Source organism: Pongo abelii, chromosome 5 (assembly GCF_028885655.2).
Source record: "Pongo abelii isolate AG06213 chromosome 5, NHGRI_mPonAbe1-v2.0_pri, whole genome shotgun sequence".
Classification (NCBI taxonomy): domain Eukaryota; kingdom Metazoa; phylum Chordata; class Mammalia; order Primates; family Hominidae; genus Pongo; species Pongo abelii.
Genome location: NC_071990.2, coordinates 148,135,854 through 148,155,928, shown reverse-complemented (window position 1 = coordinate 148,155,928; position 20,075 = coordinate 148,135,854). Strand labels below are relative to the sequence as shown.

The following is a 20,075-nucleotide window of genomic DNA, read 5'->3' as shown; positions in this document are numbered from 1 at the left end:
ATAACAATCGTAAAGATGGGCAATGAAAGTGTAATATTCCTGATTTTGAATGTACTGTTAAGGGAATTTAAACACAATGGATTTCTTGTGAAAATGAAAATTAATATATAAAAAAGAAAATTCCAAGCAGATTGCAATCTTTTCAGAAACTACTTAGGATAAGCTTTATATTTCTAACATTTGAGGTTAAGCACCATTTCATACTTAATACCATTGGACTTTGAAATATAAAAAAGGTTGAAAAGTTGTACCTAGAGTAGAAAAAAACTAAGGAGTATGAAACATATTTTAGAAAGAAACAGTTAATTCAATATTTTAAAAAATAAACAGATGTTATAGTCATTAAATGATATATATTACTTAAGTCAGGGTCTTTTACTTTTTCACTTCAGAAAATCTGGTACTATGTAGATATGTAGAATACATATCCAAAGAAGTCAAAAGGGTTTTTTTCTTACTTAAATACACAATATATAAACATATATGTGATTTCTAGGCAAAACTTAGGTTTAATGAAAAGAGAGCTACATTTTATGGTCCCTGACAACAATTATTTATTCCCAGAACATAGCTGTCAAAGCAAATGCACTTCTTGCTGTGTTTTTCAGTGTTTTGTTTTTGTTTTTGATTTTTGTAGAGACAAGGTCTCTCTATGTTGCTAGGGCTGGTCTGGAACTCCTGGGCTCAAGAGATTCTCCTGCCTTGACCTACCAAAGTGTTGGGATTAGATCTTGCCAAGCCTCGGCTTTGGTTTTGTTTTTGTTCTCAATAAATTAATGAATCTTTCCTGTCCAAGTTCACTTAATGTATAAAACAAATTTGGTCAAGGTCTCATTTTGCATTAGCTCTGGATTGTGTCACAAAACCCTTAAAATTTTCTTTGAAAGAAGTAAGTTTGGACCTTTCTTAAATCAGTAAGTTGGACATGATATAAGTAAGTCCCTTAAAAATAAAAGGCAAAAGTGAACAAAGTTTTCTAAGGCAGAAAAGTACATCCCATATTACCTTTCTATTATAGAATTATACTAATTCAAAAGTAAGACTTCAGTCAAAATATTTATTATTTTCATTAATTGGCTTAAATGGTAATGCAGATATTGTGAGTTCTGCCTTAAGTTTCTTAGATATTATACTTTAAATGTCCCAACCCTTATATAAAACCACACACGACCTAGTGTCTTTCACAATACTATAGAAGCTCAGATTTAATTGTATATGCTTTGAAATACATTCTCTCCTTTACCATTGCTATCACAGACTTGAGAAAGAATTGAAACCATCGTATCACTTAGGCCCTCAGTTACGAACATAAACACACAGGAAGAAGAGAAGAGAGAAAGGACTAGGGAGAGAGAAGAAGAAATGCTCATTTATATAGTTTCCAAGGGGTAGTAACCATATCCAGAAGGAAACATCCATAATACAGATGTGCTGTGAGTACTTTTTCAGTCATTAAGAAGGTCATTTTAATGTATTTAAGAAGAGTTACCACATGCCACACCAGCTATGAATGGTTAAGTTATATGTAAGGAAAATAATTTTACACGAAGTTTCAAAAGGTTTGTTTGTTAGTTTTGCTTTGTTTTGTTTTAAGAAAGAGGTTCTCACTCTGTTGCTCAGGCTGGAGTGCCATGGTGCAATCATAGCTCACTGTGACCTCAAACTCCTGGTCTCAAGTGATCTTCCTGCCTCACCTTCTTAAAGTGCTGGGATTATAGGCATGAGCCACCACACCTGGCCTTTCCAAAGTTTTGAATAGAAAATCGCTAAAGAGAAACCTCAAGCCTTTGTGGCTAATAGAATCTAAAAACCCCCCTAAAAAGTGAGGATGCAATAAGATGGCAAAAATATAGACTCAAAATGACCGTAAGACTGGAGGTAACATTTTATTACCACCCCAGCACTTACACTAAAAGCTACAGCTTGGAAGGCTTACCAAATCCTGAGGAACTGTCATATAAAAAGATGTTTAAAAGGATGTAAACATTATCTTTCATATGATGGCAACAATGACAAAAGCCTAATTGTCATCTGTTAAGTTACAGAGCCACTAGCAGGGATACTTCTCCCAAAGTTCCATTTTCAAATAAGTGCAGGTGCCCAGTGGTGCTGCCTTTTGAAGTGCCACCTGCGGGAAGACTCACAGCTAACATGACATCTGTAATCCATTCTCAGGAACTTCTTCAGAGCTGAGGCAACACAAGAGAAGCAGAAGCCATATCAGCAACACTGGGATTTGCTCTCTGCTCTCATGGTCTCTTGATCTAGCTTAATTTTGTCCACATCGTTTTCTTCATTAGGAAAGCTTTGGTGGTTTGCAAGAATCTTCTCCACTAGGAACCGGGCAGCTTCCTCTATGTTTATGTTATCCTGTAATGCAGAAATGACGAACAGGATTAATTTTTAGGATTAATTCTTAGAATAAGGCATTAAGAGTATGAATGCGACCAGGAAAATTTGTTACAGGTGGCATTGCAAGTGCACAGCTACTTTCCTCTAATACTAAATTGTATGCCCACTTAGAGTTGAATGTTAAAGGATAATGTGGTGATGGAAAGAATTCCCTTATTTTTATGAAGGACACTTTTCTGATGTTCCTATCTTAAACATTTGCCACTGAGGTTCAATGAGCTATCTCGATGGTTGAAAATGAATCTTTGTTTTGGGCTGCAATTCATATAATGAAGCCATTCCAAATAAAAAAATTCCTGCCCTTGAATATCTAATTCAAGCAGTCAGGATACACTGTGAAAAAAATTGAAAGGGCTCAAACAACATTAAAATATGATAAATGTATCATGTCTTTTCTCCATCTCTAAGTACCAATTATTCCTTTTAGTTGTCATGTATAAATTAGCCTGAAACAATGTTGTCAGTGCAGTGTCCATTAAGGACACCCTAAGGAATTATTAGCTGTCACAGCATTTGTGCGACTGAATTATAAGTTATTAAATACACAGTAGGTAACACATTGCAAAAACTGTGCTTATTTTTAAATATATTTAACTGTTCGTTTTTAAATAATTTCGGATTTACAAAAACATGGCAAAAAAAGTAAACATTCCTACCATTCACACATATTTCTCAAAGTTAACATCTTAGATAACCAGAATACAACTATCAAAATCAGGAAATTACATAAGAGTGTTGTATCAGTGTTAGTCTAACAAGCTTACTCAAATTGCATCAATGATCTCAATGCCCTATTTCAGACCCAGGATCATAAGCTGTATTTCACTGTTGTCGCCCTGGTCTCTTTTACTCTCGAACAGTTCCTCAGTCTCCTTGCTTTTCATGACCTTACCACTCTCAGAGAGCACTGGCCAGTGAATATACCTCCAACTGTGATGTTTGATGTTTCCTTATCATTAAATTCAACGTATGTATTTTTGGCAGAAATAAAACACAAGTGATGTACCCTGCACAGTTTATCAGGAAGCACACTGCTTAAAGTTGTTTTTGCCAGGTTTCTCCACAGAAAAGTTATTATTTTTCCCTTTGTACTTAGTACAAATACGTAAATATCCTGTTTCTCACCGCACTTTTCCCCACTAATGTTAGCATCAATTAATTTCTCCCTACACCAATCATCACTGTGGTGTTTAATGGTGACTTTTTAATTTCTGCCATTCCTTCTACATTTATTAGCTGGAATTCTACTGTTAGAAAGAGGTTCCACACATGTATACATATGTAACTAACCTGCACGTTGTGCACATGTACCCTAAAGCTTAAAAGTACAATTAAAAAAATAAAAATAAAAAAAAGAAAGAGGTTCCTTTCTCCCCCATTTATTTATTCATTTGTTCATTTCTATCATGGATTATTAGTTTACTCTGTAAGTTGAACCCATTACAGTAATTATTTAGTTTGTTGCTCAAATTGTCTTACATGTTTGGAGCTTGTATGGCAGGATCCTATATCTTTGTCACATGTCCCCATCATTTTGTGAGCATTTCCTTAGTTTCTTGCACAACAAAATATCTCAGGCACATCTTTACTTGACTTGTCCCACCCGTCCTAAAATCAGGCATTTCTCCAGGGATTCCCATTCTTTTTACTGGAGAATGATATTTAAAAACCGAATTTTGAGCACGAGGTAAGTTAATTGGTTCTGTGGTGTCATTCCTTTTAAGCCCTCTCAGCAGGTATGGCTAGTAAATAAATGTATGTATACACACATGCATCTATATCAACTTCTTTATCTGTTTACACATATGTGTGTGTACATACATACATCTATACACACTCACATATATATATATGCATATACTCTTACACACACACACACATGAAACCTGAAGCTCATATTAATGTCTAATCCAATCCAATGCTACAAGGTTCATTGTAGCCTTTTTCCTTATTTGTAAAGCCTTTCTCAGACAACAAGAAACCTAAAACAGCTGTGCTATTTACATGCATCTTTCATAGCACTGAAACAAGCTTTTTATTTATTTTTTACCTCCACTCCCAAGATAAGTGTTAACTTTAATTCAAGTATTGATCTTTTGAACGTCCAAGTGACGTTCAGTCCAAGCTATCCCCATTATATCAAATAATTATAAAATTCTCTAACTGTATTTGGAAGCAGTTGGTTAAAATTCCAATGTTAGTGTAATTAGTCACATGTTAATGTAATTCCCATGTTAATATTATTAAAGTTTCATATTAGAAATCCATTATCACCATAAAGGTGAAATGATGAAATTTATTTGCAAAAGTTATCTTTTGCCAATGTTCCTAGTGAAATTCAGATGACTGTAATTCAAGCAAAAGTCAGATCTGAAGTTAGCTGCAGGCCAGCTCAGAAGTGTACCTTAGTGACATTTAGGCAGTACTTTAAGCCTTAACTCTAAGATTTTTAACCTAAATTTTTTATTACTGTTATTCTCTTGGAACACGCCTGGTTTACTGCTAAGGAAATTCTACAGAAGCTGCTTTTATTATATTTGTAGGGAAGCACAGAGCAAACTTGAAACTTTTACTCTTAACCAGTGTTTCACCTTTCACCTCTGCGTGTAATCCTATCCATACATAAAATGAAACCGATGACTTACACAGTCACAAGCTGCTAGTCACATGACATCTTACATCTGGGGGCAAATCTGGATTTATTATCTGAAAGATTAAATAGAGCCTAAAGGGGAATTTTGTCTATCATTTATAAAACTCCTCCACCAAAATGCACACTTGCATAAGCAGTTATACTTACTGCCTTTTTTTTTTTTTGTCTTTTTACAGCAAAGCTGGCAAGTAGAGCAAATCACCCAATAGGCACACAGAGCAGACAGAGGGCATGAGTGTCCAGAAGAATACGCCTGTAATCCTAGTACTTTGGGAGGCTGAGGCAGGCAGATCGCTCCAGCTCAGGAGTTTGAGTCCAGCCTAGGCAACATGGCAAAACTCTGTCTCTACTAAAAATACAAAAAGTAACTGGGCATGGTGGCACATGCCTGTGGTCCTAGCTTCTTGGGAGACTGAGGTGACTTCTCTATAAGAAGGCTTTCTTTCTGTGATTTTCTCCTTCATGTCACGTTAAGTGCTCACATAGCACTCCTGGGCTTCATCTTTCTTCTATCACTATGTTTTATTTATGAAAGGCAATTTTAAGATGCTATATTTATTCAAACAATTAGCCTCTAGCTTAGGAGTGTACATTTCTGCCTGCAGTAGACAGTCTTTTTGTCCCCAATGACTCCATCATTGCGCAATATTTTTGGAGCAGTCTCTCTTTTGTGCAGTCTCTCATTGCTTTGCTTTTATCCCACAGATGATCATTGGCATCAAGCAGTTTTTCACTCTAAGGGTAAGTTTTTAGTAGAGCTAACCCTAATCTGATAGTAAATATCCAGAATGAGGTGGGTGATTTGGAGGAACAATGATACATACATACATATATATAAAAACACATGTAAACACACACACAAAATCCACAGAACATAAACTAAAAGCTAGAATTGTGTTAAGATTTCAACAAATTTATGGTATAATGTTTATCTGTCATCACAGAATTTTTCAAACATTTCGTCATTCTTACATAAATCTGATTGTCACTAACCCCCTTATGTGAAACTTCCAATGCACGTAACACGCCCCCAAACATTTTATATATGTATAATTTTCACCTTTTTTCTATATCTAGACTGTTAAGATTTTTTTTTTTTTTTTGAGATGGGGTCTCACTTTGTCACCCAGGCTGGAGTGCAGTGGCGTGATCTTGGCTCACTAGATCTGCAACCTCTGCCTCCCAGACTCAAGTGAGCCTCCCGCCTCAGCCTCCCGAGAAGCTAGGACCACAGGCATGCACCACCATGCTCAGCTACTTTGTGTATTTTTGGTAGAGACGGGGTTTCACCATGTTGCCCAGGCTGGTGTCGAACTCCCGGTTCAAGTGATCTGCCTGATCGGCCCGCCTCGGCCTCCCAGAGTGCTAGGATTACAGGCACGAGCCACCGTGCCCAGTCACTAGACTAAGATTTTTGAAAGCCAACTTAGTGTTTTACTTTTTCCTTCAGAAAATATTTTATTCAGCTTTACATAATAGACAAAAGAAAAAATTTTCACTCTACTATTTATGAAGCCACAAATGTTGATACTTCCCAGCTGTTTCAAATCTTTCGTATACAGTTAACCTAAAATTCTTCAAACATCATCTGAATAAGTCTCCTCTTTGATCTTTTCACATGGTCCTGCATGTGACACACATCTTCACCAGAGGCATCTTCCTATTCACTCAGCCTTTTGTAAAAACCAAAAATTCTTGTGCTTGACAATACCCCCATCCACTCTAGTTGCATGAGAAGTACCTCAGTTAAAAACTCAGACTCACAGAAAATGTCATTTGCTTTTTGCTCTAAATAACTCTTTTTGTTTTGATGGAAAATCTGCCCTTGTATTAGCCATTAGCCAATTTGGAAAGCAGTCCTGTTGTGGACTGAAAGAAGCTATAACACATCCATGCTACACTTCTCATTTTCCAGACTTACAAACACCACTCACATAAATACATCTAAATACTTTACAGTTACAGCCCAGATTTATGAGCTAGAAAGCAAAAGATGCATAAGCAAAGCAGATCTCACCTTTGCAGAGGTTTCAAACCATCCGGCAAAGCCATGTTCTTTGCAGAATTGGTCCATCTGGGAAGGACTCTGGCTACTGTCCTTGTTCTGGTCACATTTGTTAGCCAAGAGGACAGCAGGGATAGGGCTGCCATTTGGAAGATGAACTTTACTATCCAGATCACTTTTCCATTTTAAGACTGCCTCAAATGTAGAACTTCTTGATATATCAAAGACTACAAAAGCACCAACAGCTTCCTTGTAGTATACTCGGGTCATGTTGCCAAATCGCTCCTGCCCTAGACATAAATATAAGAAAAAATTAAAAACTTGTAATTCAGACAGAGTCTACATTTAGGTATAACCCCTTTTACCCCAAGAGCAATACTATGAACAAATATCTTCCATTCCACAGCAACATAACCTGGTATGATTAAGGCTATCCATACAGACCATGACCCATAGAGCAGATGTGTCTGATAATTTGGTTTAAGTACATAATGAATTAGTTTTATGTTCTGTACAACATATTCTCCATAAAAACCAATATGACAATATTTAAAGCTACAAGGTCTGTCATTTATTCTGACTCCTCTCCCCTTAGTCTAAGAGAAGAGAGGCACTAAAGGAAAACACAAAGCTGGAAGTAGAGGAAGAAGAGACAGGAATAGAAGAAATGAAGCCTGCAGGAAGGAGATAAGTGCAGTGGGTAACATGCTAGTCAAATAGATTAGGGCTGGACATGAGATAAAGTAGTTCATGTTCTCAACTCATCTCTCCTTCATATCTCTAGCCCATACCCACTTCTGACTCAATATGCAAGATTTCACCCCTGTAAGTAGTAGACGCATGAAAATCTATTTCAGAACAAAAAGCACAACTGGTTGTGTTGTTACAAGAAGAATCAATTCCAGGGTTCTTCAAATATCATTGTACTTTTAAAATAATTTAACTTATGTCAAACACTTTGGGAAAAATCTGCTTTGTACATTATATAGGACTTTGCAAAGCATTCTCTTACTATCTGCTATTGTACTAATCTTTGGCATACGAAAGACCCTTCTTTTCATCTGACAGATGTAACAACAGGAAAATGGATGCTTGGCCAGGATTATAGTGGCATTGACTAAAGAAGACAGGACTAGAATCCAGGTCTTCTGACTCCCACACACCTATAGAAGTGGGCTGCTAGCCTTTCTCAACTATCTTGCAGTTGCCTTGACTTAGTTACTGACTACAGTGTTAAGGAAAAATGATTGGCAATCAATGCACATTTAAGATGTATCACTCTGTTCCACAATAAAGACACTTTCCTCTTGAAACACATGAGCCACAGGCTTTATCTACATTTTATTGACACATTTTCTCTGCACAGATGCAAAGATACCCCAAAATATAAAATTCTTCCTTCTCCAAACTCTACAATGCAATATAATTTTATATATTGTTTTAGGGAATAATGGAAGAAGAATAAAACAATGGTCAAACGTGAATGGATAAATTTAAGGTTTGTTTTGTGATGACTCTTCATATGGTTTAACTGAAGCTGTACTGTAATAGTCCAAAGGTCTAAATTTTACTGTAACAAATGGTCACATATGAAACCCTACTATTATGTTCATATTTTATTGTAATGTAAATCTAACCATTATATAGTTCATTGGCTCATAATGCTGACATTTATAAAAACTTAGATGATATGCCAACTGTTCAAAATTGCTATTCTGCAGAAAAACTATATGCATTGAAATGATTCAGACTCCAATTTCAAATGCAGTGCACACATTACCGACCACTTCCATTTTTATATATTTTAATTATTGAGTATGAAAAGACTAAGCAACAAGATATGATAGTCTTAAATTAAGAAATTGAAAAAGTAAGATTTCAAGATAATTACATGGTAATAAAGTATTCCTTTGGACTATATCTTTAATTTAGAAAAGAGAGTGGGGTGCCAAATGAGTAAAAGAACAGTCAGAAACCTAGAAGTTAACAAAGAGCTATTAAACTTTAGTGACTGTTTTTTTTTTTTTTTTTTTTTGTGAATCATCTGTAAATTTCAAGTATTTCCTTTTACTAGTCTTATTTAAATATTTACTCATATAACCTTTCTGGTAAGCACAAGAAAATCAGAAATGTTTATGACAAGTAATTTAGAAGAAGATCCTGTGGCTTAAAAATATTAATTAATTTTCTTTAGTTCCCAAGATTAAGATTCAAAATTCGGTGGCAGTCCTGACATCAGAGTGTACTTTTTAAACAACCACACTATATGGCAAATTAAAAGTGTCAATTACATGGTTAAGTAAGTGAAAACAAAAGGCAATGGCTAGGAGCAAAAATGCAAACTGTTTATCTGACTTGTACTGGGCTTGTACCCAGAATATATAAAAATCTCAAGACTCCCAAAGAAGATAAAAAAATTAATAATGTAAGCAAAAGACTGGAACAGACAGTTTACCAAAAAATGTATGTGATGAAAAAATAAGCACAAGAAAAGATGTTCAACATCATTACTCACTGGGGAAATGTAAATATAAATCACAACATGACACTTCACACCCACAAGAATAGCTAAAATTAAGAAGTCTGAATATACCAAGTGTTGACCAGGATGTGGACAACTGGAACTCTCAAAGTCACGTTCATTATGTTCACAGATGCCAAATCAAATGTCAATCAACAGATTAATGGATAAACTATCATCTAGTTATACAACGAAATACAGCTCAACAATAGAAAGGAAAGGAACAAAACCATGGATACAAGCAACAACATGGATGTATTTCAAAATCATTATGCTTTATAAAAGAAGCCAGATCAGAGTGCAGGTGGGTAATGTTACATGAGTTCATTCATATCAAATTGAAAAAAGTGCAAACTATGCCAATACAGTAAGAGAAAGCAGATAAATGGTTGCCTTGGGAAAGGAAGGGTATATATATTCCAAAGGGGCAAGAGAAAAACTTTTGCGATGATGAAAATATTTGAAATATTGACTATAGTGATGTAAAAACTTCTCAAATTGTACTGCTTATTGTATGTTAATTATACCTCCATAAAAGTATACAAAATAATACCTACATTCGAGGGTCACTGAGAGGGTTAAACTTAGTCCCTGCCTAAGGCTTCCAGGGCAGTTTGATGAACTACAGCCAAAGGCCTAATCCAGCTAAAAAAGGTTTTACTGGAATTCAGTCACCCTTATTTGTTTACATATTGTCTATGTCTGTTTTTGACCTACAATGGCAGAGTTGAGCAGTAGCCACAGAGATGAAATGGCCTACAAAACCTAAAATACTTGTCAGGCCCTTTATAGAAAACGTAGCTGACTTCTGTTTTAGGAGGCTAAGAATATTCTATATCTTGAAGTGGAGATGGTATACAAAAATTCATAAATGTATCCACTTAGGGTCTATGCATGTTAAGTTATACTTCAAGTTCAAAACAGTGTAAAATGCCAGGTAAGCCCTGCATAAACATCAGCTATTATTAAGTGCTCCACAAGTTTATTGCATGATGAAAGCCTGAGTATGCTTTTTAAAAATGGTACATTAAACATGTGAAAGCTTTAAACTATTAGCTCGTTATGTGCTATACCTTGTAATGGTAAAAATGGTTTGCAGAGAAAAACAAACTTGATAAAAGTCCAACTATACCAGGGATTCAAAATGCCAAGCACCCAAATTCAAGCAACCTTAGGGAAGAAACTTTTTTGGCTTAACTATGCCAACTGGTCTCAGGGATCTTTAGGGACCACTAAGTCCTCCTGGCTCTAACACTGATATTTTAGATTCCCGTATTATAACTTGAACGTTATACCGATTTTCTATATATTCTACAATCACTGAATCCAGACAGCAATGGGAATAAAATGTAAATAACCCAGCATCAAAAGGCCAAGACCATGCATTTAGGGAAATAGTTTATTTTCTAAAATAATAGTAAAATATACTTTCTATTTTAATGAATTTGTAATATCTTTTTAAGAAATTCTTAACTAATTCATTAGTGCTTCAGAGATGGTAAAGCAAGTTAAAAAACAAAAATTTCCAAAACACATGAAGTTTAATTAGGGAGCGGGAAAAGATAAGATGAATTTAAAATAATAATTGTAACATAAAATTAAGGGTTGCTCTCCAAAAACCTAAGTAGGTGTAACCTATATTTAACTATGTTGCTTCAAAGATTTACAACACATAGATATGCTAAGTTCCTCCAGTTGTAAAACTCACTTAAATCATGTACAAAGTATCAGTTTTGCTCATCTACCACCTTTTGAAACCGAGATTAAATAAATCTGTAAAGTAAAAGAGTAACAAAACTGAATGAAAAAAAATAGGAAAACCACTACAGATGATGCTTAAGAAAAATATCTAGATAGAAGTGAGTGAAAATAATGGGGAAGAGGAGAATACACGGGCATCTGTTAATTAGAAAGACTGTTAGAGCCTTAAACTAAACCCTTGCCATCCATTTATTTTCATGTTGGTCTGTCTTTCTCAAGATCAGTAAAAGAACAGTGAAAAGACTAGATATTTGCAGCCTACTCAACTATTAAAAAGCACAAAAAAACTTTTGAAAATATAATTGAATAGCAGAATTCTAAAACAACTTTACCTTGTTCTTTTTTCTCACCCTCCAGAAGTCTCCCCAAATTTATATCTATGCACTTCTTTCACCATCCAAGAGAAGATCTCTACAAACCTAAGATAACTTAAACTTGTGGACGTAGCCCACTCTCCATTACTTAAGTGTTGATTTAGTGTGAAATCCTCATTATTTTAAGGAAATGCTATTCCTGGGCTATAAATCTGAGACCTTCAAATTTTCCTTCTTTGGAAGAGTACTTTAATCTCTCCATCTTTAGTAAGTGCCTAGGAATATGTATTAATTGTGCTTTGTTTTTCTATATTTTATGATGTTTTGACAACTTGGGGCACTGTGGGCCTGGGGTGGGACTGACCCTCCCATGGTTAGCTAATTTCTAGAGACAGAAAAGGAGACTTGGAGCACACCTTTGATATGCACACTGTATCAGTCAGCCCATCAATCCTAAACCCATACCCTCCCACCTGTCTCCTTGCACCAGGCTCCTGCAGTCTGGGACACTATCCCCTGTCCCAAATCACCCCAGGGCCTGATACGTGACAACCGGAGACCACTCCTATCGCCCAGAGTACACCAAAATTATTCAAACTAGCCAATCCTCAACTTGCTCAGCTTACCTACCCTACCTCACTGGTTCCTTCCTGCAAAAGCCACAGTGAAAGCTCCAGCCCACGCATTTTCCTTGCTCCTTCTTTCTCATGACCAACCCTGCTGCGTTTCCCTGTGGTCTCGTGTGGTGTGGCATAATGTGCCCCCACTCTTGGGAACTATAATAAACTATCTTTCCAATGGCGATCCATCTCCTGATCTGATGTCCCCATCATATCTGACTAAAAACAAAAACAAAATCCTGGGTATATCTATAACAGAATGAGACCAATGAAATTTTCATATCAAAAGCTTAAGAAAATTGGAAGGTCAAGACAACATAAACATGACTAATTTCATGATAAACAGAACATTTGAAAATTTCGAAAAGTATTTGTGCTGCTGTTTTGACATCAATAAACCATAATTCTGCTATCCTTTTAAAAGCGTATTGCTTTCATATCTGAGTCATGAAACCCGTCTCCATATAAGTTACTATACCTCTCTGTGTTTAGATTACAGGACCACTAAAACCTACAATTCATTCAACTCAAAAGGTAGAATGGCAAATGGCTGAGGGCAAAGGAAAGTTGTAGAACTTCCTATCAGTGCTCTACTATCTCTACTGCTAACCTGAGCACCTTTTAGCTTATGAGGGCTAATTGAGGCAGTGAAGAATGCTAACATATTCAAAACGGAAGGGCAACAGGACTACCATTATCAGGGGAATTTCCATGTGCAGTAATACAAATATGTTATTATGCTGACCAGCCGCCTGCCTGGACAATTGTGAATGGATAGCCCAGACTGTGGCACTCAAAGGTGTCTCAGGACTCAGGAACAGTGAAAGATTTACAGATGTAAATGGGCCAGTAGGCTTTGCTTATAATTCAGCACAGCAATTGAGCTTGAAGAAGGCTGAGGATGGCAAGATAGGACAAGAGCCAGATTACCTATATGTAACAAAGATTTTAAAAAGCCTTATAAATGACTTGGTATGTAATCAGCCACCAATAAACACTGGAAACTTAACTGCAGGATCTGTGTTTAAGATGGAGACTACAAATAATTACATAGACTAATTCCTCAAAGCACGGCTTCTTTATAATTAGAAATATGTGTATATGTGACTGAAAACTACCTTTAAAATCAGGAAAGTGTCAGAGGTAATATTCCAGATTCTTGCTCATGAAGGATGATAGCAGAGTTATGAAAAAAAAGACAAAGGGAGATTACTAGGTATACTAACTGACAAAGTATAAGATGGAGCAAGGCAATCAGGATCCACATTCTATTTTGGATGGGAATCAAAACAATGTAAAATAAGTTTAGGCATAAATTATATAGTTTATATCTTCCAAGCACGCATTTTATGCTTGGGTAAATATCACTTATATGAACTTCAGAGCAGACTGTTCCCACATTTGTCCTTTGGCCCAAAGGAGAGTTACTCATTCAGATTTTTATTAAAAAATGTTGATCCTAAAAAGCAAATCACTCAGTCAATACATGAAGGCTAAAGTATACTAGACCTAAATGGACAAACTTGTTTTTTTAAGATTTAACCTAGACCAGTCTTTCAATTTGCCTGAAAAATTCTATAGTGACTAATAAGCAATAAGCATATGATAGTAAACCAAATACTACTTTACCTATACTGAGCATTAAAAGGAAGATCAGAGACATCTCTTGCTATATCTTGAGTATGCATTTATTAAGATCTCTGTAAAGTGTTATCAAAGACGTCAAGATTTTAGTATATTTCAGTTGTTTTGAGCAGCAGTCCCAAAGTACGTGTGAGTTAAGAGATCGCAATTGTCTAACACAAAAACTGCACTAAACTGCATCTGTATTTTAAAGCCAGATTCCTTCAATGCCGTAAGAACAGATTTGTGTATCTGAGGATCACAATGGTTCTTAACTTGAAGAGTTCAGCTGAATCTGCTTGGCTACATGTGTAGAAAACATTCGATAATAATTCTAGCCTATCATACTTACCAAAGCTTTCAAGCATAGAGATTTGTCATAATTTCTTTACCACCTTGCCCTCTCACTAAAGGAACCAAAAAAAAAAAAAAAAACCTAACTAGTAAAAACACCACACCTTAACTTAGTTATGGCAAGTAGCTGGCTCTACCTACTATTTTGCAATCAAAGAATATTTCTATTATTTGAGAATTAAACATGATCCAACTTTGTTACTACATAAGGCAAGTATGCTTAGCCATGGGGGAAGTTTGTGGAGCAGCCTTCAGTTTGCCTTCATTACATCAACATTACTTAATTCAAATGGTATGAGCTGAGATTCACTAGTAGCTCACATATTCAAATCAAACATTTAGTAATGTAGTTCTCCAAACTTTAGGCTAAGGATTTTTTGTTTTGCTTTTTTTGGTCTCTAAAACAGTTTTTTTTTGTTTTGTTCTTTTTTTTTGGTCTCTCACTAAGCTATTTTTCTCCCTCACTTTCCTTATAATAAATTCTATCTGAAAATCTTACTTATAATGTGAGCCTAATAATTTCTATAAATTTACCTCTAATTTTGTAAATTGCTGGTCTATACTTGCTGTATGGGACAACAATACCTGTTGAAACAATATCTAACATCCAGAAATCGCTTTTGGAGATCTTAAACTTCCGTTTTCCTTCCTGGTAAAACTCAAGCTTTGGATTTAGTGAAAAATACAAGGATATCCCGTCTAGGCAGATGTGTGTCAGAGTCTGATAAAAAACTAGATATGACCCCTCCCTGTCATTGGAGGTCTGTAATTAACAAAAAAAAGAAGAGGTGATACCAGAAAGAAAATTTATATCTTACTCCTGCTTTTACTTTCTCAAGTTTCTAACCATAAACACTTAAAAATCTAGTTACTCATACTAATTTACCAGCAGTAGGACCCAATCGTAATTTAATAACAAAATGCTTACATAAAGAGTAAGGCAAGGTCAATCACCCTTGTAAGCAAGGTTTTAAAACCATCTTTGTGAAAATCCTCAGCTATGCTGCAGATTCCTGGAGAATGACCGTCACATGGTAAGGCAACCTTTAGAATCCATGACTTTGTCAAGAAGCAGAAATACTGCTCATTAGGGTTCTGTGCAACGGCAGGAAGTGTTTCAAAAAAACCTCTGGCTTCAAAGATGACTTTTCAAACGAACTTTTGGTTTTTGGTAACAAAAAACAACAACAAAAAGCTGAGTCCCTGGCTGATTACTCCTTTTTTCTGAGGGACTGAGTTGCATACATTTATTCTCCTGTCTGAGGGACAGAAATGTGCTCTTAAATGAATGAGTTATAGGTTACAATTATTTAATACTCTTTCTTATGTAACAAGCTATAAATGACAAGAGCACTACCTGGCAGACAGACAGTAGACCTGTGATCCCCCCCAACCACTCTGCTACCAGCCAGGTAGCTATACCCTCTACGGGCTTCAGTGTAGGGACTGTAGAATGAAGGGTGGCCTCAGGTGTCCTCTAACCCTAAACCAGCTCCCATTCTAATGCTGTACTGCAGACTGTGCTTCTTAACACCTGTAATGATTGAACAGAGTAATTTTCGTACTTTTTTTTTTTTTTTCTGAGATAGGGTCTCACTCTGTTGACCAGGCTGGAGTACAGTGGTGAGAACACAGCTCACTGAAGCCTTGACCTCTCCTAGGCTCAAGTGATCCTCCTGCCTCAGGCTCCTGAGTAGCTGGGACTACAGGCACGCACGACCACACCTGGCTAATTTTTTGTATGTACGTATGTATATACGTATGTATGTACTTTGTAGAGACAGGGTCTCACTAACAGCCTAGACTGGTCTCGAACTCCTGTGCTCATGCGATCCTCCAGTCTAGGCTTTCCAAAGTGCTGGGATTACAGGCGTGAGCCACTCGCGCTTGGCTTGGTACCATTTCTATGAACTTTCCTATAGTTAACATCATCTTAAAACGCCCACTCCCAACCACCACACCAGGCAAAGTTCAAGTGTTCATAAATCAGAGCAGAGGGAAATGTACCCCCTCAAACAGAACAAATGAAAGCAAATGGCAGAGAAACAGTGTATTGAGGAGTGGGGAGGGGGGAGCAGGGGGGTAGCGGGGGGGGCGAGGGCACCAGGGATGGGACTAGGTATTGGTTTAGCAAGAGAGGAAGGGGTGAATGCAAAGTTTCAGAAAAGCTTTCCCAAATCTTCACGGAGTGTCTGTCCTGGGCTTCCGATGAGAGCAAAGTATTTGAGGAATGGAGTTTCCCTCACAAAGGCCAGTCTCAGAGCCAAGGCGGGTGGTGGAAAATGATCTGGAAAGGAACCTGGCTTTTGGTCTTGGTGGTGTCACTAACTAGGAGTGCAGCTTCGGGTAAGTCACCCAATCCCTCTGAACTTGAGTTGAGGCTGAGAGGCGCCGGCCCGCTCCAAAGCAGCCTTCTCAACTAGTCCTGGTGTATGTATGATACACTTGCATTATTCAGAGTTCAAACTTCTGGAAAAGGCCCCCTGGCCTCCTCGCCCTCCCTTCAGGAGAGCGAGCTCTGGCGTGCAGGACCTGCTCCAACTCCTACTGCCCATCCCAGCCTCCGGGCCCCACCGAGTCCAGCCGACCGCGTCCATCGCATCTCGCCCTTGGACTGGGCCTCTCTCTTCTCCTAAAGGTACCCAGGCAGACGAGTTCAGGCAGAGAAGAAAAAGAAAAGAGGCAGAGAGGAGCCAGGCGGCCCGGCGGGGCTCTGGAGTGGGAATCTCGCGGCAGCGCTTACCCGCGATGTCCCACAGCTGCAGGCGCACCAGAGTCCTGCTGTCCCAGTTGAGGACCTTGAGGGCGAAGTCCACCCCGATGGTGGCCCGGTAGTGCTGGGAGAAGAGCTGGTGGACGTAGCGCTTGATGATGCTGGTCTTGCCCACGCCAAGCTCGCCGATCACCAGCACCTTGAAGAGGTGCTCGCGGGTCTCAGGCGCCGGGGCGGCGGCCGCCCCCAGGCCAGGGTCCCCGGCTCCCCCGCCCGCCATGAGCGCTGCGGCTGTCGGGCGCGCCTGGGCTCCGAGTCTGGCCGCCTGCCCGGCCTCGCGCTCTGCCGCCGCGCCTCCGGCGGCCGCGGAAACTCCCCCGAGGCAGGCCCGCCCTCCGCCGCGCCCGCTGACGCCGCCTGACCGGTCACAGGACCCGGAACCCGCCAGTGCTCGCGGCCCGGGCGGGGCCGGACGAAGGCAGGGCCAGACGAGACCAGGGCCTGGCGCCGGCCTGGGGAGGACCCTGCGCGAGGCTGCTCCCGCCCTGCGCCCCTCAAGCCCGGCCGGGCCCAACTGGTCTTCCTTTCCCGGGCGGCGCCTCTTGGCGGTCGCGGCGCGGAGGGAGGCCCAGACGCCCGCTGGTGGGCCCCCGGGGAGCCGGCCTGGAGCCTTTATGGGCCCCGGAGGTTCAATGGGGTCTGAAGAGGCGCCGAGGTCGCCGAGGCCCCCCGGGGCCGGGGTCGGCCTGGGGTCTGGGCCCAGCCTGGAAGCCTCTGGCCTGGAAATCCACCTCCTGCCCTACTCTCCCGGCAGGGAGAGCCACACCTGCGGGCTTTGCCTTGGGTCGCCAGAGTCCTCTTTAGATGGGAAAGGAAGTGGCGCCGTGACTTTGAATTTAACAAAGGACGGATAACACTGGCCTGGTAGTTCTGTTTTTAACTTTTTGAGTGAACCTCCGTAGGGTTTTCCGTAATGGCTGTTCCAGTGCACATTCCCACCACCAGTGTGCAAGATTCCCTTTGCTCCGCACATCACCGACACTTATTATCGCTTATCTTTTTTATAACAGTCATCCTAGCAGGTGTGAGGAGATACCTAGTGGCTTTTCCCTGTTCATTAGTGATTTTGAGCGCCTTTTCTTATACCTGTTGGCCATTTGTACTTCGTCTGAAAAAAAAAGTCCATTCAGATCCTTTGCCCATTAGTTAACTGGGTGTTTTATTTTTTTATTTTGGCTGAGTTCTGTGAACTTAATGTATTTCAGATATTAACCCCTTATCAGATATATGGCTCACAAATATTTTCTCCCAATCTATAGGCTGTTTTTTTCATTTTGTTGATTATTTCCTATGCGGCGCAGAAGCATTTTAGTTGGATGAAGTCCCATTTATCTAGGTTTGCTTTGGTTGCCTGGGCTTTTGGCGTGATATTGCAAAAATCGTTGCTAAAGCCAGTGACCCAGCCATCCCTCTTCTGGGTGTATACCCAAAGGAAATGAAATCAAGATCTCATAGAAATTGCTCTCAAGTTCATGCAGCATTATTCACAGTTGCGAAGATTTGAAAACAACCAAGGTGTCTGTTAACGATGAATGGATAAAGAAATTGTGATACATACATATGCATGCACGCGCGCATATACACGGACGCACACACACACACACACACACACACAATGGAATATCATTCAGCCTTTAGAAGGCGATCCTGACATTTGCAACAACATGGATAAACTTGGAAGACATTATGCTAAGCGAAATAAGCCAGACACAAAAAGAAAGATACTATGCAATATCACTTATATGTGGAATCTTAACACACACACACACACACACACACACGGAATACATGGAAACAGTGGTGGTTACCAGGGGCAGGGAAGAAATGGAATGATGCAGGTCAAAGTGTACAAAGTTGCGGTTATATAGGATGAATAAGTCCTAAAGATCTAATGTAGCATGAGCGTTATAGTTAATAATATTGTATTGTAAACTAGAAATTTGCTAAGAGAGTAGACTATAAGTGCCGTTACCATTAAAAAAAAATTGCAGCCAGGTGTGGCGGCACCCACCTGTAGTCCCAGCTACCCAGGAGACTGAGGTGGGATGACTACCTGAGCCTGGGAGGTCCAGGCTTCAGTGAGCTGAATCGCACCACTGTATTCCACCTGGGCGACAGAGTGAGACCATCTCAAAAAAAAAAAAAAAAAAAAAAAAAAAAAAAAAAAAAGAAAAAGAAAAGAAAAAATTGTGTAACTATGTGAGATGATGGACATGTTAATTTGTTAATTTGCTTAACTCTAATAACTATTTCACTATGTATATCAAAACGTCATGCCATATACCTTAGATATAGATATATATATATATACACACACACACAACAAAATAGTCTATTAAAAACCTTATCATGCTTTAGCATTTAAATTATGGAAGGAATTTGAGAAAGAAGACCCAGGGACTCTGAAGCCATCTTACTTTACTTCCCTAACAATCCTTTTTCAGCCTTCATCTGGTAGTGTTTGGATTAGATGTAAATGCTCTAAGATAAATCATAGGAAATTGATTGGAAAGTAGTAGTCTTGTGGGTTTTTACTTTAAAGAAGAAACATGAGGGACAGCCCCTTGCTTTCTCTATCTATAAAGTTGAGGGATGCACCCCATCACCTTAATATTTAGAAACACCTGGAGCTGACATCATCTGGCAGCTTCCTTAAATAAACTAAAGCAGCTGCTTACCCTACTATCCTCACTCTAATTGACAATTATTGAAAAGTGTTTTTCAGAGATGGAAGCGTTTTAAAATTTAGAAGTCAAAGTGGGAGTAAAACCTTTTTCTAGAATAGCTATTGAAAAACTATGGATGTGGAAGTACAGCCAACCAGTACATGGCTTTTATGTTCACTCAATTAGAGAGCCCTTCCAAACCCACGTACGGTTTGGGAAAAAAAGGAAATCCTCCAATTTTTGGGCAAAGTGCAGCATTTTGTTCCATATGTATGTAATACCATAGATTTTTTTTTTTTTATTCTTCCTTCTCTAGCCCTCCTGAATTTCCACTGACTTTAGAGGTAGAATTGTGGTGGTGCTTAAAATTAGA

General features: G+C 38.7%; 1 protein-coding gene across 1 annotated transcript; it reads right to left on the bottom strand.

Annotated features, from left to right (window-relative positions):
* Window positions 1-1,861: 1,861 nt before the first annotated feature.
* RAB32 (RAB32, member RAS oncogene family) lies at window positions 1,862-17,333 on the bottom strand. Its single transcript, XM_002817461.6, has 3 exons — window positions 17,007-17,333; window positions 7,083-7,360; window positions 1,862-2,370 (listed from the first exon to the last, which is right to left on the bottom strand). Exons 1-3 carry the CDS (start codon window positions 17,254-17,256, stop codon window positions 2,221-2,223), a joined length of 678 nt encoding a protein of 225 aa, XP_002817507.1. The 5' UTR covers window positions 17,257-17,333; the 3' UTR covers window positions 1,862-2,220.
* Window positions 17,334-20,075: the final 2,742 nt, after the last annotated feature.

Excerpts from the sequence above, each read along its gene's own strand:
- RAB32 (XM_002817461.6), bottom strand. The coding sequence starts at position 17,256 with ATGGCGGGCGGGGGAGCCGGGGACCCTGGCCTGGGGGCGGCCGCCGCC. Across the intron at positions 7,361-17,006 it reads GCAGCTGTGGGACATCGCGG|GGCAGGAGCGATTTGGCAAC; the intron begins GTAAGCGCTGCC and ends ATTTATGTCTAG. Across the intron at positions 2,371-7,082 it reads GGTTTGAAACCTCTGCAAAG|GATAACATAAACATAGAGGA; the intron begins GTGAGATCTGCT and ends TCTGCATTACAG.